General features: G+C 40.0%; 1 protein-coding gene across 1 annotated transcript in view; it reads right to left on the minus strand.

Annotated features, from left to right (window-relative positions):
- The window catches only part of wdr75 (WD repeat domain 75), a 44,004-nt gene extending 18,487 nt beyond the window's left edge, over window positions 1–25,517 (minus strand). The window contains exons 1-11 of the mRNA XM_072261699.1: window positions 25,403–25,517; window positions 20,627–20,756; window positions 15,958–16,023; window positions 15,784–15,871; window positions 15,345–15,466; window positions 14,104–14,174; window positions 13,877–13,993; window positions 12,639–12,727; window positions 7,998–8,156; window positions 6,145–6,204; window positions 5,942–6,057 (exon numbers count right to left, since the gene is read on the minus strand). Coding sequence (XP_072117800.1) covers window positions 5,942–6,057; window positions 6,145–6,204; window positions 7,998–8,156; window positions 12,639–12,727; window positions 13,877–13,993; window positions 14,104–14,174; window positions 15,345–15,466; window positions 15,784–15,871; window positions 15,958–16,023; window positions 20,627–20,756; window positions 25,403–25,497 — 1,113 coding nt within the window. The 5' untranslated portion in view covers window positions 25,498–25,517. The remainder of the gene's footprint in view (window positions 1–5,941; window positions 6,058–6,144; window positions 6,205–7,997; window positions 8,157–12,638; window positions 12,728–13,876; window positions 13,994–14,103; window positions 14,175–15,344; window positions 15,467–15,783; window positions 15,872–15,957; window positions 16,024–20,626; window positions 20,757–25,402) is intronic.
- Window positions 25,518–25,895: the final 378 nt, after the last annotated feature.

Here is a 25,895-nt window from a genome sequence, read left to right on the forward strand (position 1 = left end):
ATTTTAAAAAAAAGGCTGTTTGTGTGTTGCTATTATTTTGCATGGATTCTGATTGGTGACCTCAATAGCACAACATTTATAGCATCAGATTACTAATTGTTTAGAAATTACTGCCCACAAAGCAGCAACTGGTATTTTCATTTATAACATGGGTACCCCTTGTATTGTCCTGAGGACATTTTGTTTGTCGTGCTACTGGTAATTTCTGACACCACCAATAAAGGATACAAATGAATCCCCAAAAGCTTGAGAGCTTTGGTTTTCATTTGCATATGAACCTCAAATTAATACATTCCTCTGATTTGCAGAAGGAAGGAGAATGAGGGGAGAAAACATTTCACAGGGCAAGCTGCTGTTCATTATGCTGGTGAAAATACTAAAATCACTGAGGTTCCAGAGAAAAGAGACTCTCAGAAGATAAAGTCCAGAGAGAACAGTAGAAATCATAAGAGATAATCGTAATGCGTTGGAAAAACAGAAGTAGGAATAAGATGAAAGACGAAGAAGGTGAGTTGGAAAAAAAGTGACCCAGATAGGATGGAAACTGGGGCCCGGGCCAGTGGACGGGAAAGGCAGGAAGGTAAGACAGATACAAAGCCATCAGATTTTTTGAACACTGAGATAGCAGATTATTAGACCTTTACTGCACGTTTTGTGAGGTACTGAAAAAAGCAATCCAGATCATAAACTGCCAGAAATTATAGGCTGATTTACAAATGGTTCACATCATAAGCAATAAACATGCCTCTAATTCTCAGGTTTAAACTTTTTGATAGTTGCTTAAACTAAGAAGTACACAAAGAAAAAAATCATATAAGTTCTATTTGAATAATATGAGGTTGTTAGCTCTAGAACAATTACACATGGGTCTCCATTTAAAACCATAGGGATCCAAGACCACAAACATGTACAATGACAAAACTGAACCAACAGTATTTATGGCAAAAATGCAATTTATAACACACTAAAAGAGGAAAGAATGGAACTATTGAAAATTGCTTACAATGATGAACTTGGCAGCCCACGGCACTGAAGTGAAACTAAAATGATCGATCATTAAAATGTTAATGGAGGAGAAAACCGGAAGTCCATGAACCAGTCCTCATCAGAGAAACAGAGGTGGGGAGGGTCAGCAACTTTAAATTCCTTGGTATCTTGGGCCTAGCATGACAGTGCCATTATTAAGACAGCACAGCAATGTCTCTCCTTCCTTACAAGTTTGCCAAGATTCCGCATGACATCTGAAACTTTGACAAACTTCTATAGATGTGTGGTGGAGATTATTTTCACTAGTTGCATAATGGCCTGGTATGGAAACACCAATGCTCCTGAACAGAAAATCCTCTTAAAAAGTAGTGGATACCACCTAGTACCTCAAGGGTAAAGCCTTCCCCACCACTGAGCAGATCGACATGAGTGTTGCACAGAAAAGCAGCATCCATCACTGAGAATGAATCTCAGGGTTGTATAGACTGCCTATAAAAAGTATTCACCTCCCTTTGAAGTTTTCATGTTTTACCGTGTTGCAACATTGAATCACAGTGGATTTAATTTGGCTTTTTTTGACATTGATCTTTTGTGTCAAAGTGAAAACAGATCTCTACAAAGTGATCTAAATTAATTACAAAATATAAAACATGAAATAATTGATTGCCTAAGTACTCAATCCTAGGCCTTGCGTACAACAGGAGGGACGCACAATGCCATGATCAGAGATTTCAGGATGTTGAGGTGAACAGAGGAAAGAATGAAATGTAAAATAGAGTGAACAAGAGAAAATCTGGAGGTGCTGGAAATCCAAGCAACACACACAAAGTGTTGGAGCAACTCAGTAGGCCAGGTAGCACTTATGGAAAAGATGTTTCAGGCCGAAACCCTTCATCAGGACTCAGAACTAAATTAGAGAACTAAATCTTTGATCAAGAGTGAAAAATGGAAGAGGAAGGTATGGAACGATTAGATTAAAGGAGGAAAAGGGGACAGTTAGAAACAAAGAAAATAGGTGCAGGAGTAGGCCATTCGGTCCTTCGAGCCTGCATCGCCATTCAGTATGATCATGGCTGATCATCCAACTCAGAACCCTGAACCAGTCTTCCCTCCATACCCCCTGATCCCTTTAGCCACAAGGGCCATATCGAACTCCCTCTTAAATATAGCCAATGAACTGGCCTCAACTGTTTCCTGTGGCAGAGAATTCCACAGATTCAGCACTCTCTGTGTGAAGAAGTTTTTCCTAATCTCGGTCCTAAAAGGCTTCCCCTTTATCCTCAAACTGTGACCCTTCGCTCTGGACTTCCCCAACATCGGGAACAATCTTCCTGCATCTAGCCTGTCCAATCCCTTTAGGATTTTATACGTTTCAATAAGATCCCCCCTCAATCTTCTAAATTCCAACGAGTATAGGCCTAGTCGATCCAGTCTTTCATCATATGAAAGTCCTGCCATCCCAGGAATCAATCTGGTGAACCTTCTTTGTACTCCCTCTATGGCAAGGATGTCTTTCCTCAGATTAGGGGACCAAAACTGCACACAATACTCCAGGTGTGGTCTCACCAAGGCCTTGTACAACTGCAGTAGTACCTCCCTGCTCCTGTTCTCAAATCCTCTTGCTATGAGTGCCAACATACCATTTGCCTTTTTCACCGCCTGCTGTACCTGCATGCCCACTTTCAATGACTGGTGTATAATGACACCCAGGTCTCGTTGCACCTCCCCTTTTCCTAATCGGCCACCATTCAGATAATAATCTGTTTTCCTGTTTTTGCCACCAAAGTGGATAACCTCACATTTATCCACATTAAACTGCATCTGCCATGAATCTGCCCACTCACCTAACCTATCCAAGTCACCCTGCATCCTCTTAGCATCCTCCTCACAGCTAACACTGCCGCCCAGCTTCGTGTCATCCGCAAACTTGATGCTGCATTTAACTCCCTCATCTAAGTCATTAATATATATCAATATATTAACTGACACAGTTAAGGCAGATTTTCAGTTTATAATTTTGACAGCTACAAGAACCAAGAAAATGGAATATCATCTATTTTAGAGTCCTTTTTAGCATTTGTCAATTATGACAAAAGTTACTTCAAAACCTGGCTACTGTGCTCCACCACTTGAACTCATTACTGCAGATCAGGGAGAAATGGCAGTGGACAAAGTAGTGTGAGGTGGTTTTCCAAAAGACAAAGGCAATGGTGACATCAGGCACTATACTCACACATTATGATCCATGTTGTCTAGTGAAGCTTGCCTGTGAACCTCGCTTATGGTGTGGTGCAGTCATGTCACGGTGGTGTTATGGGTGATGGAAATGAATGCCCCATAGCCTTCGCATCACATTCCCTTACTCATGCAGAGAAGTATTATGTACAATGCCTATCAAAAGTATTCACACCAGCCACCAGCCCCAGCCCCCCCCCCCCCCCGGAAGTTTCATGTTATATTGTTTTACAACATTGAATCACAGTAGATTTAACTTGGCTTTTTTGACACTGATCAACAGAAAAACTCTTTCGTGTCAAATTGAAAACAGATCTCTACAAAGTGATCTAAATTAATTACAAATATAAAACATAAAATAATTGATTGCATAAGGATTCATCCTCTTCAAGTCAGTATTTGGTAGACACATCTTTGGCAGCAATTACAGCTGTCTGCGTCTCGATCAGCTTTGCACATCTAGACACTGCAATTTTCCCCCATTCTTCTTTACAAAACTGCTCAAACTCTATCAGATTGCATGGAGATCATGAGTGAAAAGCCCTTTTCAAGTCCAGCCACAAATTCTCAGTTGGATTGATGTCTGGACTCTGACTTGGCCATTCCAGGACATTAACTTTGTTGTCTTAAGCCATTCCTGTGTAACTTTGGCTTTATGCTTGGGCTCATTTTCTTGCTGGAAAACAAATCTTCTCCCAAGTTGCAGTTCTCTTGCAGACTGCATCAGGTTTTCCTCCACCTTCACAAGCCTCCCAGGGCCTGCTGCACTGAAGCATCCCCAGAGCATGATGCAGCCACCACCATGCTTCATGGTAGGAATGGTGTGTTTTTGATGTGTGGTGTTTGGCATACACCAAACATAGTGTTTTGTCTGATGGCCTAAAAGCTCAATTTTGCTTTCATCAGTCTATAGAACCTTCTTCCTGCTGAATTCAGAGTCTCCCACATGCCTTCTGGCAAACTCCAGCCGAGATTTCATGTGAGGTTTTTTCAACAGTGGCTTCCTCTTTGCCACTCTCTCATAAAGCTGTGACTGGTGAAGTACCCAGGCAACAGTTGCATGCGCAGTCTCTCCCTTCTCAGCCACTGAAGCTTGTAACTCCTCCAGAGTTGTCATAGGTCACTTGGTGTTATCCCTGACAAGTCCCCTTTTTGCACAGGTTGCTCAGTTTTTGAGGATGGCCTGACCTAGGTAGATTTACAGCCGTGCCATATTCTTTCCATTTCTTTAACTGTACTCCAAGGGATATTCAGTGATTTGGAAATTGTCTTTTATCCATCTCCTGACTTGTGCTTTTCAATAACCTTTCTGTGAAGTTGCTTGAAGTGATCTTTTGTCTTTATGGTGTAGTTTTTGCCAGGATACTGGCTCACCAGCAGTTGGACCATCCAGATACGGGTGTATTTTTACGATATATAATCAATTGAAACACCTTGACTACACACAGGTCTTCAAAAACAGATCTCCGTTTAACTAATTATGTGACTTCTAAAACCAACTGGCTGAATCAGTGATGATTTGGTGTGCCATATTAAAAGGGGAGGGTGAATTCTTATAGGGGCTGTATGGTGACATGTATGTACTTCTGCCCTTCACCTATCCCACTCACTTGACTTCACTAGTTACCTTTCAGCTAGCCTCTTTTCCCTCCCCCCACCTTTTAACTCAGGCACCTCTCCCTCTCTGTGCTGAAGAAGGGTCTTGGCCCAAAATGTCGACTGTTTACTCTTTTCCATAGATGCTACCTGACTTGCTGAGTTCCTCTAGCGTTTTGTGTGTGTTGCTTTGATAATAAATTTACTTTGAACTTTGGTGGTACACAAAGCCACAGAATTCAACTTAAAACTTGGCTTTCTTTATTTTTGATTTGGACCTTTGCAGCAACTATTTTCAGAATGCAATCTAAATATGAAATTATCTGTTCAAGATATTTTTGGTGAATATTTAGCCTATAGTTACAATAAGACACATCCTGATTACTTAACGTTATCATAGCATTTGAAAGAGAAGCTATAAAACAATTCACCAATTTTTGACAATTCTATTATTGTATAAATCCAGTGTTGCACAAATCTTAACAGCTTGTATTGCATATTCTAGATGCTAGAATTTCATTAGAAATTACTTGAGACAGCAATACCTGGCTGAAGATTATTCATACCACCAAGCTATTCCATGAATTGAATCTAATCAAGGGTTATTTAAGGCAACTATAATAAGATCAGTCTTAAATTAGTGTAAATTCCATAACCCTGCAACTGCTGCAAAATCAAGCATTGTTCAAAACCTTAAAGACTAACAAAAATATATATCAACTTCAACATTTAGCTAAACAACAGCTGAACTAAATCTTGGATCCCTCCAGAGTATATGCAGACATGGCAAATACACCATACAGTTTATGTTTCAGAATACACATTAATGTTCAAACCCCAAAATATAACAACTCTATTATTTGACTTAGAAGGAAGTATATTCTTTAAACATCCTAAGATATGTCACACAAAATTATTTTGAAATATAACAAATGGAAATGCACATGCTCTTTCTTTTAAAAAGAAAGCAAACAGCAATTTAGGGAACTTAATTACGGAAATCTTTTACAATAAATTTACACGCACAGGACTGGTACAGTTACTGCAAGCAATTTCATGTAAAATGTAGCAGCTTGATTTAAAAAAAATAGCAAAATTCTTTGAAACAATTGCATAGACTTACATTGTATAATTGCTTGTCAGTCTGAAGTGAGTAAAACTGCAAATGCCCCGGTTTTCCATTTAGAACCAAAGCTTTGCTCCTTGGATCAATCATCAAACCAGTCAAAACTTCCTGACCTAGGGGGGGAAGATAGACAAAAATCAGCAAGAGCATACTAATGAGATTACAGTGAAATCAAATTATCCAAATAAATGTCAACATACCTTTAACCAAACCCTGAATTATAGCAGAGAGCCGCAGATTGCTTCTTATAATAACTATTCCTGAAAGAAAAATCATGTTGCATTAAAATATAGTTACAAAGCATGCAGAAAATGGGCACAGTTGTGTTAGAAATTATACAGGAAGGCTAGAAATCATATAAAGAAACAAGGGCTCTAATTAAACCTGAAGCACTGTTATATAAATGCACATAGAGAAGTTAACAAGAGAATGCAAACTGACAACAGACTCAGAACACAAATGGAGATTGGTGTGGGGGTCGAGGTGGTCGTTCGGGGAAATCGAATCCTTAAAATTCTTTGGGATGAGGTATGCTGGAAGGGAGCTGAAGACCCATACTCAATGATTCAGGAAGAGCCTCTTGCCCTCTGCCATTAGTCTTTTGCATAGTTCAGGGAACCCAAGAACACTACCTTGTTATTCCTTTTAGATTTGCCTATTTATTTGGTAATTTACAGAAAATCTTCATGTCTCTGTATTCTACAGCTGCCGTAAAGCAAACTTCACATCATGTAAGTCAGCAATAATAAACATGATTGTGATTCTGAGAAGGACAAGAAGGGATCTACAGTAAAAACACTACCCTTTCAGCAAGTCGTGACAGCTTTGGACTAGGATAGCAATTTGTCCTTGGTTGCTATGCTAATGTTCGTAGAATCCCTTCCCCAAATGCAGTCACCTATTACTCACAACAGTTTCCTTTTGTAGCTCTGAATATCTGCAGTATCACTTTAAATTTTGAAGAAAAATAGAGCAATCATTGATCACAGTCATATGTGCTATTTGAAAATTGTGCTTCGCTAAACGGCATCACAGGAGAAAAGCTAACTGACCGACGACAGTGCTAAATAAACAATTATTGGGCTTGGGAGTACAACAACATTGATTTGTCATTACTGCAGTGAAAATTTTACTTTGAGTAGGAAAAACAGCGTCAGAATGCAAGCTCATGACACTTTGCTTAGAGAAGTTAGAAAGCAGTTGTTCACCAATTAGTGAGCATATATAATTGATTACATGTATTACTTATACATATACGAATGACATACGAGTAAGCAGTATGATGAGAGTAAAACAGAAGGTACATAGCCTTGTGTCAGTTCCAGAACATTAACTGTTTCTCACCCCACCAATGGTGTCTACCCTGTTGAGTGCTTTCAGAAATTAGTTATTTCAGAATTTTGTCTGAAAAGTACCTGCCCAAAAGGAAAGTTAGTGGTAAAAACAGAAAATAGCATGTTAAAAAATGGGCTTGTTCTACAACCTTGTACAAGGTAGTAATAATTAAATGGAGTATTATGCTTTTCCCAGAGAATGGTGAATCTGTGGAATTCTCTGCCCAATGAAGCAGTGGAGGCTATCTCAGTAAATATATTTAAGACACGGTTGGATAGACTTCTGCATAGTAGAGGAATTAAGGGTTATAGGGAAAAGGCAGGTAGGTGGAGATGAGTACATGGCCAGATCAGCAGTGATCTTATCGAACAACGGAGCAGGCTCGACAAGCCAGATGACCTCCTCCTGCTCCTATTCCTTATGTTCTTATGTCCAGTTTACAATTAAAATATATTTCAATATCTCAGACTAAAGAAAAATCAGTTATATATTAAAGGCACGAAAATAAGATTTAGCAGTAAAATATAAAGAGTAACAGATAAATCTTAACCCAAATGAAGAAACACAAAATTTCATAAATCAAATGACTATTCTATAATCTAGTAAACTGCAGAATTTTAAAAGCTTGTTGATCAATGCTAGAAATAATGGAAAAAGCTTAATATAAACTTCAATTTTACTTTATCACAAATAGTCCTAAGAAATTATCCGTTCTTACTATTATCACCATGGGATGTGGAATGGAAGGCACCATCGGGAGAGGTTGCAATATGCTCAATGGCGTCACCAAGACGAGGTAGGAAGTCTTTCTTCGATTCTGAACCAAACCACCACCGAACTAATACAGCCTCTATTCCACCACTCAGCAAAATGGTACCTACAAAACATAAATGCAACAGGAAAAAAAAATTGTTCCGAGAACAACTTTTTCAAGCCTTTTACAAGCAACCATCATGTAAAGATTACATGGCTACAAAACATCCCAGCAAACTGAAAACTAGGAAAAGAAAAATTCCAGGTCACATCTCACATTGCCTTCCCCTTCTATTCTGCCTCTCAAAACCACACAATTTAGAGTAAGTAGATTGGCTCAGAAGAATGTCAATGTGTCACAATAGACTTTCTCAAGGTCAACTTCATCTTTTGGTTTGCAGGTCAGCTCATTTCTGACTTCTGTACCTGTTTGCTAAAATAAAGAGCTTGGAGATCATCTATAGGTCAGGTGACAAAGCATCTGACCTCCTGCCCTGCCACCGGATTCACTGCTGGTGTACAAACCTGAGGGACTAGGTGCACAGTGATGCAATTCTACAGTTTTTCACTAGCTTTAAGTAATTTGTGTGGTATGACTCCACTCAGTTGAATGAAATCAATGACTGATTCCAATTGCAGCCCAGAGGATAGGTTCATTTTTGTTTTGTGTTTTTAATTTATAACAGTTTCCAGTATTAAGTACCTTGTTTTCCAAACTTTTTTAAAAAAGCTCTTATTGCTTAAATCTATTTGAATTAGTTTTAAGTATATCTGATTATAAGCAGTGAGTTATTAAACTGCCAGTTGTTCCAGGCCAGGATCTGCTCGATCTGCTTTGCTGTTTAGCTGTGACACCCAGGCCTCCAGATCGAATAATCCTGCATGGCTTCCAAGATGAGCGCACCTGCTGGAAAAATATGAGGTAACGCGCATGCAACTGTGGAGTAGGGTGGCAATTACTTGGTGAAGTCATTCCTAAAAAAGGAAATCAGTAACAATACCCAACAGCAGCTCAGCTGTCACTCATGATTTGGAATGTGAACATAGAAAATGTTTCTCCTTACTGTGGTGCGCCACAGTACCGCAGAGGTCAGTGCGATGCTATTACAGCTTAGGGAGTTCAGAGTTCAATTCACTGACTGGAAGGAGTTTATACGATCTCCCAGTGACTGCATCTGTTTCCTCCAGATGCTCTCGTTTCCACTCATAGTCCAAAGACATACTGGTTAGTAGGTTAACTGGTCACTGTGATCAGGCTAGTGTTAAATAGGTGGGTTGCCAGGTGCATGGCTCGTGAGGCTGCAAGGGCCCATTCTGCGCCGTATCTCTTAAATAAACATCTTGGCAATGGAACAGGCCCTTCAACACACAATGTTGCGCAGAACTAATGAAACTAGTAATCAAATGGCCAACTAAACAAATCCCTTCTGCCTACATTTCTTGTATATTCCCTGGCCTATCTAAGAGCTTCCTGAACACATCCATATACTTAATTCCATTACCACCATAGGCTGCACATTCAAGGCATCCTACACTAGGTGTAAAAAAAACCTGTCCCACATATCTCCTTCAAACTTACCCCCCCCCCACCTTAAATGCATGTAGTAGTAGACATTTCAACCCTAGGATAAAGATACTGTCTGACTACTCTCTCTATGCCTCTCATAATCTTACAAACTTTGATGAGCTCTCCTCTCAACCTCTCCTCATTGCACATGCTCTTTGATCCTGAGAAACCTCTTCTGCAGCCTCTATGTCCTTCCTGTAAAGGAGCAAACAGAAATGAATGCAGCCTAACTAGTTTTATAAAACGGGAACAAAACTCGCTGACTCTTGAACTCAATTCCTTGTCAAATGAATGGAAAGCACTCCATAAGCCTTTTTTAACCATCTCATCAACTTGTGTAGCCACTTTAAGGGAGTTATGGACTTGGATTCCAAGATAACTCTGCACAACAAAACTATTAAGGGTTTTGCCAATAATAATGTACCTTTACATTTGATCTCCCAAGGTGCAATACTTCATTTTGGCCAGGATAAACTACACCTGCCATTTCTCTGCCCATATTTAATGGTTCAATTTAAAATCAGAGAATGTATACAGTATACAACCTGAAATTCTTACTCTTCAGAGCCATCCACGAAACAGAAGAAAAACCCTAACGAATGACAGAAACGGTAGAACCCCAAAGAATAATTGCAACTGATCTACTGCACATCCTGCCATACCCTTTGCTGGTCTTTAACACCACCAATTTTTGTATGATCTGCAAACTTACTAACACACCATGCACATTTTCATGCAAAACACAAAATACTCTGCAGATGCTGGGGTCAAAGCAACACTCATAACATGCTGGAGGAACTCAGCAGGTCGGCAGCATTCATGAAAGCAATCAGTCAACGTTTTGGGCCGGAACCCTTCGTCAGGACTGAAGAGGGAAGGGGCAGAGGCCCTATAAAGAAGGTGGGGGGAGGGTGGGAAGGAGAAGGCTGGTAGGTGCCAGGTGAAAAACCAGAAGGAGGAAAGATAAAGGAGTAGGGGAGGGGATAGGCAGGAAAGGTGAAGAAGGAATAGGTGCCTATCCCCTCCCCCACCCCTTTATCTTTCCTCCTTCTGGTTTTTCACCTGGCATCTACCAGCCTTCTCCTTCCCACCCTCCCCCCACCTTCTTTATAGGCCCTCCGCCCCTTCCCTCTTCAGTCCTGATGAAGGGTTCCGGCCCGAAACGTTGACTGATCGTTTCCACGGATGCTGCCTGACCTGCTGAGTTCCTCCAGCGTGTTGTGAGTGTTACATTTTCATCCAAGTCTCTTATATACATCACAAACATCAGAGGTCTCAGTGCGGATCTGCATGAAACACCAGAAAGAACATGCCCCCATTAACTATTAACCTCGGTTTGCTGTGTGCAAGCTAATTCTGAATGCAAATGACCATTCACTGCGGATTCCATGTACTTTAAACTTCTGGATTAGTCTCCCATGAGGGGCCTTGTCAAACACCTTACCAGAATCCAGGTAGACTACATCCACAGCTCTACCTTCATTTCCTCAAAAAACTCAATCATGTTAGTCAGACGTGATTTACCCTGCATACAGCCATGCTGACTGTTTCTAATTAGGCCATGGTTTTTCAAATACTCATAAATACTATCCCCAAGAATCCTCTCTGGTTGCTTCTCTACCACTGAAATATGATTTTTCGGTTAATAATTTTCAGTATCAACATTATTTGCCTTCCTGAATAATGGAACAACATTTGCTACTTGTCAGCCCTCAGGGACCTTGCCTGTGGTTAGAGAGGACAAAATGATACTGGTCAAGGCCTGGTGATATCATCTTTATTCCTGAAAAAAGCACAGAAAACTTGGCTAATTTTCTGCTGCACTTCTGAGAGAAAAGATGACGCAGTGGTGCAGCCTATACAACTTAGACAGAGTTTGTTCAAACAGATATTCGGAAATAGCTCGATATTAAGGAAATCATGAGATATGGGGATAGTGAAAAAACAATGGTAGATGACCACCTATGATCCTATTGAAAGACAACAGTTTCAAAGCAGAAGGCCTGGTCGTGTTTCCTTTTTTTGTTTACATGTACTTTGTATTTGTTCTAAAACAGTGGTCCCCAACCACCAGGCCGCAGACTGGGACCAGGCTGCAAAGTATATGCTACCGGGCCACGAGGAAACGATATGAGTCAGCTGCACCTTTCCTCATTCCCTGTCACGCACTGTTGAACTTGAACATAGGGTTGCCAACTGTCCCATATTTGCCGGGACATCCCGTATATTGGGCTAAATTGGTTTGTCCTATACGGGACTGCCTTTATCCCATACGGGACTGCCCTTATCCCATATTTCCCCTGCTAAGGTAGAGCGTTCCTATGAAACCTCTCGTGCCAAAATAGCGTAAAGCGAAGAAGCAATTACCATTAATTTATATGGGAAAAATTTTTGAGCATTCCCAGACCCAAAAAATAACCTACCAAATAACACATAAAACCTAAAATAACACTAACATACAGTAAAAGCAGGAATGATATGATAAATACACAGCCTATATAAAGTAGAAATAATGTATGTACAGTGTAGCTGGGAAGATCAAGCCAAAACCGATTTGTAAAAAAAAATTCGGCACGTACGTGCATGCGCACACAGGTGCCTGCGCAAGGCTTCGTGGTCATGGTAGTCTTTCTCAGGGTAAACACAAGTGTCCCGTCAACACACACAAAAAATGCTGGTGAACACAGCAGGCCAGGCAGCATCTATAGGAAGAGGTACAGTTGACATTTCGGGCCGGGACCCTTTGTCAGGATTTGACTGCTACTTTTGTCCCTTATTTGGGAGTCAGAAAGTTGGCGACCCTCACTGTAAAAGACATGTTGAGGTGAGTTTAACCCTACTTGAACACCCCCCCCTCCCCCATCCCCAGTCCGCAAGAATATTGCCAATATTAAACCTGTCCACGGTACAAAAAAGGTTGGGGGCCCCCTGTTCTAAAATAAACTTCCTAAACTTGCTTTAAATAGTAATAAGGTGCATTAAAACCTGTTAACTCACTCCCTGAAATTTAGGCTAGAAATCAAATTGCTTGTTTCCTACCTTCTGTTGAGAAGATCAAGTCATTGACGGCCTCATGATGCCAATGCAGTGAAGAGTATGTATACTCCTTTTTGTCATAAAATTTCCACCTGTGAATTATAAATCAAGTCAAGCAATTTGCAGAAGTTAAAGAAAAGAAATTCCGCTTTTCTCTAATTTAATTTAAAATAATAAAAAATGTTGAAGCTGGAATAGCTCTTTGTAGTGTGTACCTCAAAGTTACATGATTACTTACATGATAGGTATTTAATTAATGTTTCATAATATAACATGTCCAGCCATTTTTTGATTCATGGCACTAGCACTGTGGCTCATTTGCTAATATGCTATGCTGTTCTGAAGACTATAATGTCCTAATTTTATTTATTTTTATATATTAATTATACAGCACCACAGGTTAAATTTATAGTCTGAATCGAATTATGCTTTCTTAATTAAGGTTTTGGATAAATATGTAAAATACTTCCTTTCTGTTCACTTCATTTTTATGTTCAAAAGTATATGAAGAGCTTTTACTTCTAGCTTTGTGTAGTGATATGTATCATTTTGTTATTTGCATTTTTAGTCTCCTAGAACTAGTTATTAATTGAAAATGATGGACCAACAGTCTATTAAATTGACTACATATGTGTAAAATATTGCCTGAGAAAGTACTATACACTATAATTTTCTCACAAATGATGCCTTTTGCAACCATGTGCTCTATATTGCCGCATTTACAATGGAGGAGACTGTGGTTTTGTGTGTTTTATCAGGTTTATAGGCTGTAAGACTAAATGGCAGAGTCAGAAGAGTTAATAATAAATTCCAATGGCCATTTTATAGCCAGAACAATTTCTTTAAGCTTTTGTAAAATTAAAGAATTCAATCACATTCACTACAACTTCATTTACAATATTCAATTTAAATCCAATTAACCCGCGTGGATCGTTTAGTTTAAAAACTGTAGTATTTTGGGCTTTTATGTAACTTCTTAAGCTTTTGACTAGTTAATGCTATTTATCAATAAAATTAAAGCTAAAACCAAGAACCCAAAGGTCACAAGTAATAAGTTTTATTATATTGCTTGCATTTTTGTGCATTTGGAGATAGAGCAATACATAACAAAATCGGAAATAGTTATTCCAACTTTACTATGCAAGAAGAAATGACTTAACAAATAGTAGAAAAAAACAAATCTAATTGCATGCTAGCAGCCAAACATAGATGAATTTAATCTAAGTATAAAAATATCATACCAGAGACGGATTTTGCCATCTTGGTGACCTGTTGCTATACAGTCTTCCTGTGGATGACAGGCTACACAGGTGAAGGCATTAGTACTTCTTTTGCAATATTTGGCACTCAAAGGAAACCTCAAACCAAAGCAGAATTATTATTGTTTCAATTGTAAACCAGGTTTTCCAGACTTGTTTTGCATTATAAAAGTAATATACTTGAACATCTATGTATAAATCAAAATTACCTTAAGTGCTTTTTCTTCTTGAAGAAAAACACTTGGAGCTCAAGTTTTTTAACTGAAGCAACATATGCACCCTGACGGAAAAATGAAGATAAAATGTTTTGAATAAAGGAACCTTGGCTCTGGGCCTCACTGATCAAACAACTGCTTACTGCTCATCCCCAACTGGCTTCGAGAAGGCAGTGGCAAGCTGCCTTCTTGAATCTCTGAAGTATTTCTGATGAAGGTATCCCCACTGTCATTGGATAGGGAGTTCAGGAAATTCAGGATTTAGACCATTTGATTTTGACAAAACAGCAAAGCATTTCCAGGTCAAGATACAGCTTGGAGAACAGATAGTGGTGTTCCCTGGTTATGACACTGGGAGATGCAAGTCTCAGTAGCGTAGGCGAGAGCTACATTGTTGTTTTCTAGATGGTACCTGCTGCAGTCATTGCTCTTCAGTGGTGAGGGAATTTAATATTTAAGATGTCTAATCAAAAGGATTGCTTTATTCTGGAGAAAGTAATTTTTTTGGATTGTCGCTGTAACATCAACACAAGAGAAATGAAGAGCATTCATCACACTCCTGATTTGTGCTACATAGACAAGTCAGTCAACATAGGTTACCAAGCATCTAATCTGCTCTTTTGGCAATAATATTTAAGCAGTTGTTTGCCCCAGATGAGTTTTTGCTTAGTAATTACCCACAGGATATTGACAGAAATTAGACTCTCCCTTCTTGGAAAATATTGCCTTAGATCTTTGTGGCATAAGTGATATCTGCCACTTTATAGACCTTTAGTCAATATGAACTAGATTATTCTGCTGCAGGTATGGACTGCATCATTTGCTAAGGAACTGTGAAAAAGGAACAATGTGTATCAGTAAGCATCTACATTCAGACCAGCTGAAATAAAATCCAACTGAATTTCAGCTCTTAGTAAACAGTCCAACCCCAAAAAAATGTCTTGTAGTTCACCCACAGTAAACTATAAATAGAAAAAAAATTATTTTTGCTGTCAACTTGTTTACAAAATTCTCCAGTGGAAAAAAAGCAGCAACCTGAGTTATAATTTTCCACCTCCCACAAATAAAAATCAGATTACAATGGAATGTAAATATTACCATATCCAGATTACCATCATGATCAATGCAAAGTACAAACTGCTTTCAATATTGGTAACATTGATATACTATTTTGACAATTAATTTAAATTACATAAGCAATCACATTTTCAAGCTGGAAAATCAAAGAGTTATACCTCTCTTCCAAAAGCAGTTAATTTTGGTGACTCACATACATCTTCCAAAATGACAGAAAATTCTTTTGCATCAACTTCTTGGAAAGTTGACTTAGGCAGGTTGATGGACACCAGCTGAAACACTACACAATACAGATTACAAATCAATCATTAAGTATAGCACATAAGGTATCAATGATCAGATGCATTTCAGAGAGATTTGAACATTTATATTAACAGTTTTTAAATCTTTAAAAAAATACTTTAAAACACCTAAAATTAACAATAATTCCAAAATACCTTCATTCCCATGTTCAATTAAGGACTGAGAAGCTAAATGCAAGTATAACCAGCTCAGCTCAGGGTTCTTGCACTCTGACCTCAGACTCACTGAGATGTCCCAATTTAAGATCATTCCTTAACATTAGCAAAATAAACTCAGATTATGCTGTTCACTGACCTTTAACACTTGGAATAATAGCAAAGATTGTGTTTGGACGAACAGCAGGTGTGTATAAAGCAAGTAGCTTAACATTCACTGAAAATGTCTGGATGGGAGAAAAAAAAGTAAGTATGCATGTCAATAAATAAAATTGATTCTTCATTCTATGATTCATAACATTGCACCACTTACTCTTATTAAGATTCCATCAGTGAAGTCCCAAAGTTTGATGGTGCCATCCAATGATGCAGAGTATAGCTGTCAACAAATAAATAATTAGCTACAAACTTAAGACAATCTTTACAAAATACTTATGCCTACTTAAACTTTTGATACAAATATGACAGTCATTATTTAAGATCTCATCAATATCTGGAAAAAGGGCCTACAAGATCATCTTTCAGGAGGGAATTCTAATTAGTGTATGAATGTTGAAGGCATTTTCCTTTCTACTAGAAAGAAGAAAGACAATAACACCAAGATTCATCTTGACTGCAGATATAAAGTCACGTTTTGAAACACAGAAACATAAAAAATCTACAGCACAAAACAGGCCCTTCAGCCCACAAAGCTGTGCCGAACATGTCCTTACCTGAGAAATTACCTAGTGTTACCCATAGCCCTCTATTTTTCTGAGCTCCATATACCTGTCCAGGAGTCTCTGAAAAGACCCTATCGTATTCGCCTCCACCACTGTCACTGCAGCCCATTCCACGCAATCACCACTCTGTGCATAAAAAACTTACCCCGATATCTCCTCTGTACCTACTACCATGCACCTTAAAACTGTGCCCTCTCGTGCTAGCCATTTCAGCCCTGGGATCAATGCCTCTCATCATCTTATACACCTGTATCAGGTCACCTCTCATCCTCCGTCACTCCAAGGAAAAAAGGCCATGTTCACTCAAACTATTCTCATGCCGAATCCAGGCAACATCCTTGTAAGTCTCCTCTGCACCTTTTCTATGGTTTCCACAGCCTTCCTATAGTGACACGACCAGAACTGAGCACAGTACTCCAAGTGGGGTCTGACCAGGGTCCTATATAGCTGCAACATTACCTCTCGGCTCTTAAACTCAATCCTACGATTGATTAAGGCCAATGCACTGTATGCTTTCTTAACCACAGAGTCAACCTGCGCAGCAGCCTTGAGTGTCCTATGGACTCGGACCCGAAGATCCCTCTGATCCTCCACACTTCCAAGAGCCTTACCATTAATATGATATTCTGCCATCATATTTGACCTACCAAAATGAACCACCTCACACTTACCTGGGTTGAACTCCATCTGCCACTTCTCAGCCCAGTTTTGCATCCTATCAATGTCTCGCCGTAACCTCTGACAGCCCTCCACACTATCCACAACACCTCCAACCTTTGTGTCATCAGCAAATTTACTAACCCATCCCCCCATTTCTTCATCCAGGTCACTTATAAAAATCACGAAGAGTAGGGGTCCTAGAACAGATCCCTGAGGCACACCACAGGTGACCAACCTCCATGCAGAATATGACCCGTCTACAACTACTCTTTGCTTTCTGTGGGCAAGCCAGTTCTGGACCCATGAAGCAATTTCTCCTTGGATCCCATGCCTCCTTACTTTCTCAATAAGCCTTGCATGGGGTACCTTGTCAAATGCCTTGCTGAAATCCATATATACTACATCTACAGCTCTACCGTCATCAATGTGTTTAGTCAGATCCTCAAAAAATTCAATCAGGCTCGTAAGGCATGACAACAGGAATTCTGCAGATGCTGGAAATTCAAGCAACACACATCAAAGTTGCTGGTGAACGCAGCAGGCCAGGCAGCGTCTGTAGGAAGAGGTGCAGTCGACGTTTCAGGCTGAGACCCTTCGTTAGTCCTGACGAAGGGTCTCGGCCTGAAACGTCGACTGCACCTCTTCCTACAGATGCTGCCTGGCCTGCTGCGTTCACCAGCAACCTTGATGTGTGTCGTAAGGCATGACCTGCCTTTCACAAAGCCATGCTGACTATTCCTAATCATATTTTTGCCTCTCCAAATGTTCATAAATCCTGCCACTCAGGATCTTCTCCATCAACTTACCAACCACTGAAGTAAGACTCACTGGTCTATAATTTCCTGGACTATCTCTACTCCCTTTCTTGAATAATGGGACAACATCCACAATCCTCCAATCCTCCGGAACCTCTCCCGTCGCATTGATGATGCAAAACTCATCGTCAGAGGCTCAGCAACCTCCTGGGGTACATCTTGTCCGGTCCCGGCGACTTATCCAACTTGATGCTTTCCAAAAGCTCTTGTACATCCTCTTTCTTTCTACTAATATGAAACAAAATATCCAAACTCTGCACCAAAGGACACAGCTGTCAGAGAAACTATCAAGTTCTACCAACCAGTCCTTTCACCAAAGGTTCGTAGTCTTGTCTAATTCCTCTTGAACGGCACAAGGGAACATGTCTCCATTATATCTCCAGTTACTACATTCTGTGTAAAATAGTTCTCTTAACTTTTTTCTTAATTCTCTTTGCTTTGTTTTTACATTCATGTCTTTTAATCCTTAATCTTCCCATCCATATTGCGACTCTAGTCCTTCAATTCAGGAATAATTCCCATAAGCTTTTCCCTGACCTTCTCTAACATTTCTGTTCATTTCCTTCCTAACAATATTCAAGTTGTGGTTTCACTAGTGTTTTATAAAGAGCCAGCTTAACTTCTCTGCTTTTATATTATGCCTATATTGATAAAGCCCAGAATTGTGTATGCTTCATGAACTGTTTTCTCAGTCTGTCCACAACTTTCAACCATGTGTCCATGCATATGCTGCTATGCCTTATGAGGCTACGATCTTTCTAGAAGTGTATGTTCTCTCCAATGTCTTTCCACATTCTTCCAAACAAAATGCATCACCTCTGCACTAAACTTCATCTGCTTACTCCAGCTAGTGTTTTAAGTCCTCCTGTCATTATCTTCTTTGAAAACACTAGATTCATCTATCAAATTTTGGTTCCAATTTACAGTACTTGGGTCAGTCCTTCTTTCAAACTTATTGAAATTGGCCTTTCTCCAACTAATCTTTTGGACTTTGGATTTTCCTTTTCCCTAGCTCAGCTAACTCTTATCTCTCCTGAATGCTCCCCTACCAAAACTTAATTACAATGTCTCCTCTTGGAGTACTATGTGAGTTGTTGCCAGCATGAAGTACGAGTAGGGTCTTACACCCTTAAGTTTACTTTGTCTTTAAGATCATGTCTGATCTTGTGCTCTTGTCATTTCCATGTCCCTTGGCTCTTTTAGCTCCTTGAATATACACAGTCATTCAGTGATGTTAATCTCTGGCGTTTTCTTATAACCAAGTACTTGTATTTCACTTTCTGAAGAAAATCACTCAGTTTGGTTGTAAATGGTCAATCCTTTAACCTCAGACAATGCCCCATAGTCACAGAACTGCAGTCAGATGAAATAGTCTCTCAGTATGTAACATCTCAGAACCTTGTTTGTCTCACTGAGATCACTTCTCATTCTTCTAAAACTTTTGTAAATATAGGTCATCCTGAAATCTCTTCTGACGAAGGACATGCTGCACTGCCTGAGACACATACAAGAGAATACCTGCAGACACTGGAAATCCAAGCAACACACACAAAATGCTCGAGGGACTCAGCAGTTCAAGCAGCTGCTATAGAAAAGAGTAAATAGTCAAAGTTTCAGGTTGAGACGCTCAGAGTGAGAAAGTGGAGGGAGGGGAGGAAGAACTACAAGGTGGTAGGTGATAGGTGAAACAGGGAGAGGGGAGGGGAGAAGTAAAGAGCTGGGAAGTCGATCGGTGAAAGATTCTGAGAGACACAGATTTTGTTCATAGATAAAAGACCATAACTGCATCCAGTAGGTCAAGTGTGACCGTGCCAATCTGTGTATAAATGAAAGCAGACTTTCATCATTCTGCACCACCTCCTTGCAAACCCGATGCATACCCCGCACGTTCTTAACTGCTAGCTGTAAGTGCACGTTTACTTGTTCTGTCATGAATCTGTATACAAAGATCCTTATGGCCATCAACATTTACTTATCTCTTTCCATTTAAAAATTTCTATGTTTCTTCCTAAAAAATTATATTGCAACACTTTTAAGACTGCAGTTTAAGAAAAACATCTTTGACGTAGGTGTCTAAAATTAATCTATCAGTTATTTCATCATAGAAATAATGTTCTGACAAATCAAACAAACTGGTGAAAATTTACTTCAAGAAAAACTTTTTTTGATTACATTCTGATTAATTGGGTGGAACTGAAATATAATTTTCCATTTATCCATTTTCTTCATATTAATAGATAGATACTTTATTGATCCCAAAGGAAATTACAGTGTCACAGTACCATTACAGATATAAATACTGGAAGAGAAGTAGAAAGAATAAAAAATAAGTTACCATGAAACTGTCTAATGGGGGGGGGGGGTCATTGCTTCCCCGGCTTCAGGTTGACCCTACTTATAGATTCCAATGGCCAAGGGTAAGAGTGACCTCACATAGAGCTGTCTGGAGCAACGCAGTTGTCTTAGTCTATTACTAAAAGTGCTCCTCTGTTCAGCCAAGGTGGCATTTTGGCAGTGAGGAACATTGTCCAGAATTGCCAGGCTTTTCCAAAGGACAATTGACACCACAGTGACTGCATCATGGCATTGACAAATGCTGCCAAAGGATTTGTGAATAGCTTTTCATTTGTTCAAAGGAAGAAAATAAATTTAGTGCTCATTGAACTCTGGCCAAAGCTGGGCACTAGGTTAGGTACTGTTTGAGTGAGCTCATCATTGGCTATAGCATTTCCTGTGTTGCATTTGTGATTAGTTCTGTTGTAATGACTGGTTAGAATTTCCTTACCTGCAAATGGTTTTGTGGATTAAGCTGTATGCCTGTAACCAGATTCTTATGACCTTGCAATTCATGTATACATTCCTCTGTGGTAGTGCTATATACTTTCACAAGGTCTCCTGATGCACAAAACAAATACCTGCAAAATATTATATAACATTTGTTTGAAAAACAGGAAAAGGAATTAACTGAAAAATGCGAGTTCTATTCATTTGCGTTTTAATAAACATGGACAGAAAATTGTGTATCATGTTACCCAGTGGTTACAATGCTAAACTTAAAAGGCAAAGATACTTACTATACACCAATACAAAGTGTCTGCTGTGTGTAATACAAAAATGTTTACAGATACAGAAGATGTTATACAGAAAAGAAGAATTATACTTATACGCAGTACTGAATTAGAAATCAGCACACACTGCTCCAAAGAGGGAGCAACACTGAAACTTTACACAGTTTTGAAAATGTTTTCAAAATGTGCACAATACAGTAAGGGAGAAAATGTCTTTTAGGAGAAACTGCATACCAGACCCAACATCAAAACACAGTGTTTTGCAAAGAAGAAAGCAATGTAATGAAAGAACTAAAGAATGCTTAATAGGCTGAATAGCTGGAATAGGGTGAGGAGAGAGCTTGGGAGTACTTAATGATGAGTAGGAAGGCAATAAGTTCAATGATTAAGGAAATGAATCAATAAGCACACAAATGAGGTATTATACAGCACAGAGTTCAGATCTGAAGCTAAGTGACAGCAATGGAAAATCACGTAATGGATCATGGGAGGATAAATAGATCAGGTCTTAAATATTAAAAGTAGAGGACACCCTGCTTGATGTTAATGGGATGGGGTTTGTGGGGTTTGCCCAAAGCAGGCAAGTCAGAATAGTGACAAGGGGACTGCAGATGCTGGAATCTGGAAGCAACAATTTGTTGAAAAACTCCATTGGTTGGGCATTATCTGTGTCTGTGTTTGTTTGTTTATTTGCTTATTTGTGAGATTGATGAAGTTTCAGGTTCTTGGGTTGAAACCTGTAATCTGATACAGGAATTCAGAATTAATCATCCAGGAAGGGAAACTTGTAGGTTCCAAATTCACCTGAAGTTTAAACAAAACAGATCACTATCTTTAATAAAGGGCCACTATTAAATCACTAGTACAGTTTATACCACAGCCAAAACAGCTCACTTTTGAGATCATTGGTATGTCTTCTTTGAAGAACAAGATAATTTTAATGCCAAAAATAGTTTGCTCTAGGAAGGAGCTCAGCAATAGTAGTGCTCTGTATTATACTTCAATTATCATTCTACATTAGTTAACTGAAATAAGTCAGAAAAATTCATTAATAAATAAAAATATCAAACATCTTGTAATCTTTCCAGCAAATTACATCTCTACTGACTATAATTCTATTAGTTTTAAGGCAGTGATAGAAAACGATAAGACAGGTCCACAAATGTTAAACTGGAGCAGGGATAATTTTGGGGGAATTAGCAGGATCTGGCTGAGGTCGACAAGATGAGCCTGGTTGAAGGGCAAAGGGAGAATAGCAAGTGGGAGGCTTTTAAGAGTGTGATCTGAAGAGTCCACGAACAGTACAGTTACAGTGAAGGCCAAACCTTGGTTGGCAACAGATTGAGACAAAAGGAAGCAAACTGGGATCAAGTGAATCCCCGATGGTTAAAAAAGGATTAAGAATACTCTTAAAAGGAATATAGGACAAAGAGAGGATATGAGATGCATCTGGCAAGCAGGGCAAAGGAAGACCCTGAGAGGTTCTACAATGGAGCTCAGGAGGCTGTAACTATGACTGAGGAGTGCAGTGCAGGTTCACCCTATTCAGTCCTACAATGACAAGCTTGTTGTACAGGCTTGATGTATAACAAGCTTGATGCTAAAATCAAGATGGCACTAACTGAATACCATCTTCATTTTACTAAAAGGTGATTATATTAAAGTGTATGAATTCAGCTTGACAGTAAAGGCTGACTTATATTTGTGCATACTAGCTTGCGCCGTAGTCTACGCAAGTGGGCTACGCCACTGTGAGCATTTATACTTGTGCGTTGGTGTGTCTGCGTCTCTCTGCAATTCACTGCCAAAATGCTAGTTGGCAGTGGGGTTTCTATGTCACTGTGTTAAGTTTCTTTGTGTTGAAACTCAACATGAAGAAACTCAAACTTCAAACGACGGCGACTGAAACTGAAGGAGGGTGAATTTTCTGTGCTTGTCCGGCCACTGAGAGACGTGGACAAGGAAATGCATCTCAAGTATTTTCGAATGTCGGCAGGTAGATTTGACGATTGGGTTCATTGTCTCCAACCATTTATTTCGCATCAGCGTACGCACAGTATACTCAGAAACTGGCAATCACCATTCCGGTTTTAGCTTCAAGTGTAAGTCAACAGGCTGTAGCAGCTAGCTACAAACTGGTGTCAAGCACAGGGTCCTCCAGAATTTCGGAGGTCTGTAAAGTGTTATGGAAAGCATTGCAGCCAGTTTCTTCCCTGCCCTTCAGTTGCCCAATGGGAAGCTATTGCAGCTTAGGAGGAAATGCGATGCTACCAAGCGGACCAATCACAGTTGTTCGGTCTGCGTCGCCGCGATGTGTAGTTACATTTTGGGAGAGGTGCATGTTAGACTACAGCGTAGGGTTGGTGTAGAGTACAGCTCAGGGTATGAAGCTATGCCATACCTGTGGCGTACATTTGTATAAATCAGCCTGAAATGCACAGGGATGCTTCCCCAGGTAGTGGTTTCAAAGCCCAGTGGTCACAGTCTCAAATTGAAGGGTCACTTCTGTACAATTCTAGTTGCTGCATTACAGGAAGGATATAGAGGCTTTGGAAAAGGTGCAGAAGAGATTCACCAGGATGATAGATTGTCTAGATTAGAGACCATCAGACAGACTTCGATTGTTTTTTCTTAAGTTTCCTAGGCTTAAGGGGTGACCTGATAGAAGTATATAAAATTATAAGAGGCATAGACAAGGTAAATAGGCAGGGTCTTCATCTTAGGATAGACATATCAAATACATGTCATAAGTAAAGGAATACACAAAACCACCTGAAGAAACATAGGACGTGTAACTTGTAAGAAAACCAGAGAAGTACAAACACTGGTAGGTTATTTTGCCCTTGGTACAGTCGCAATCACACATGAAAATCATCAAGATCAACCTGAGAGCCACTTTCCTGCAGTAGCTCCAAATCCCACAATTTCCTTAACATCCAAAAATCTGGTGATTTTTGTTTTGAATCAACACAGTGAGGACCTACAGCCCTAGGAACTCCATGGATTCACCACTTGGAGCAAAGAAATTGCTCCTCATCTCAGCCCTTATTCTGAAACTGCATCCAGATTCCAGACTCCTCAACCAGAAGCTCCCAGCGTCAAGCCTGCCCAAACTCTTGAGAATTTTGCAGTTTCAATGAGATCTCTCATTCTTCTGAACACTAAAGAATACAGGTCATATGTCTCCAACCTTAACTTGCAAGACAAACTAACATTAGTTATTGGGTTGAAAACTAAATGTGACGTTAAGTTGATATTTCTCAGGTTTGCATGCTCCGTCCAGTGGGGTGACACAGAGATTAATATTCTACATCAGCCTTTCATCATATGTATAAAAGATTTAGCAGGTGGCGGGGAGGGGGGCCTATTTAGAAAGGGACAGAGGAGGAAGACAGAGAAGGGGAGAATGGCGGTGGGAGGGAGGGAGACACAAAATGTCACATTCCCACATTTAGAGATGATGCTAAACAAGTCTAGTGAACTTCTGCCACATTCCCCCAATGGGAATTAAATGCCTCTTTTTTTTCAGACAAGGAAACCAAAACCAGACCTAATTCTCCAGTTGAAGTCCCACTGTGGCCCTGTATATTTGCACCAAGACATATTTACTCAAGTACATATAAGAAAGAGCAAATGATGGAACCTGCAGCATCAGAACACATAGGCTTTTGACTTGAAACATTGACAACTCCGACCCCAGATGTTATTTAACCCACTCTGTCCTTCAGTAGACAGTTTGTTGCTATCTTTACTCATGTACCATATTCTTTCACAATAAATGTCTGCCTGAATACTATGTGCCTTGCTAATCACTTGCTGCACCTGTGTTGGCCTTCAATGATTTGAAGCAATGTTATCCAGGTCTCTCTGAAATACAACCCTACACTATCTTGCATCATTTATGTTTTGTGAACCGAAGTGGGCAACTCAACATGATATTGTACGTGTGTCCTTACCCATTCCATTTGTACAAACTCGTTCGATGTCTATTTACATCTTCCATCCTATTTACAACTAATTAGTTTTGTACCATCCATAAATGTGGAAATATGACATTCTCTCCCTCGGCCAAATCATTAATTCAGATGGTGAAAAACATCTGTGATATCCCACTAGCAGATTGTATTTATTCCCATAAGGTTAGTATGCCAGTTTGAAAAAAAAACTACAATTGGGACACTTTGCTCTCTACCAAATAACCAATACTCAGTGCATGTCAGTAATAATGTACAGTAGTCTCATTATCTGTTCTGATCGAAAATCTTGCTCTAATGAATAGGTTCGGTAATGTGTCCCAAACCGGCCAGTACTTTTCCACTACACAAGCCACTCTGCGCAACACTTCTGGATGTGGAGGACACGCAGCCATCAGTCCGCCCTCCCCCATTCCCCCGCGTGGCTGGCGCAAGCCACTCGCCGGAGCAGATCCTGCGCCCACCTCCCGCTCCCCGACCGCGTCTTGAGCCCGCGACACCAGCGCACTAGACGCTCACTTGCTGTCGATCGAAAAGACAGGCTTGCGGTAGTTGATCTTGTTGCCTCCGTAAGAAACCAGGCGCACCGGCGGCGCGACAACAGTCTCCACCATCTTGCCCGACCTCCGACCTCTGACATCACCAGCACATCGGAACCACCTGGTCTGGGCAAATCAAATGATTGGACAGAACCGTGAATGAGGGACAGAGGAGGGGCGTGACAGGCGGTGAATGACAGTGGAAGGGCGGGACAAACGGTGAGTGACACTGGATGGGTGGGACATCCATAAATTGTTGAAAGGCATGGACGAAGTGGATGTGGTAAAGTTGTTTCCCATGATGGGGGAGTCTAGTACGAGAGGGCATGACTTAAGGATTGAAGGGCGCCCATTCAGAACAGAAATGCGAAGAAATTTTTTTAGTCAGAGGGTGGTGAATCTATGGAATTTGTTGCCACGGGCAGCAGTGGAGGCCAAGTCATTGGGTGTATTTAAGGCAGAGATTGATAGGT

Source organism: Mobula birostris, chromosome 6 (assembly GCF_030028105.1).
Source record: "Mobula birostris isolate sMobBir1 chromosome 6, sMobBir1.hap1, whole genome shotgun sequence".
In the NCBI taxonomy this organism is placed as follows: Eukaryota; Metazoa; Chordata; class Chondrichthyes; order Myliobatiformes; family Myliobatidae; genus Mobula; species Mobula birostris.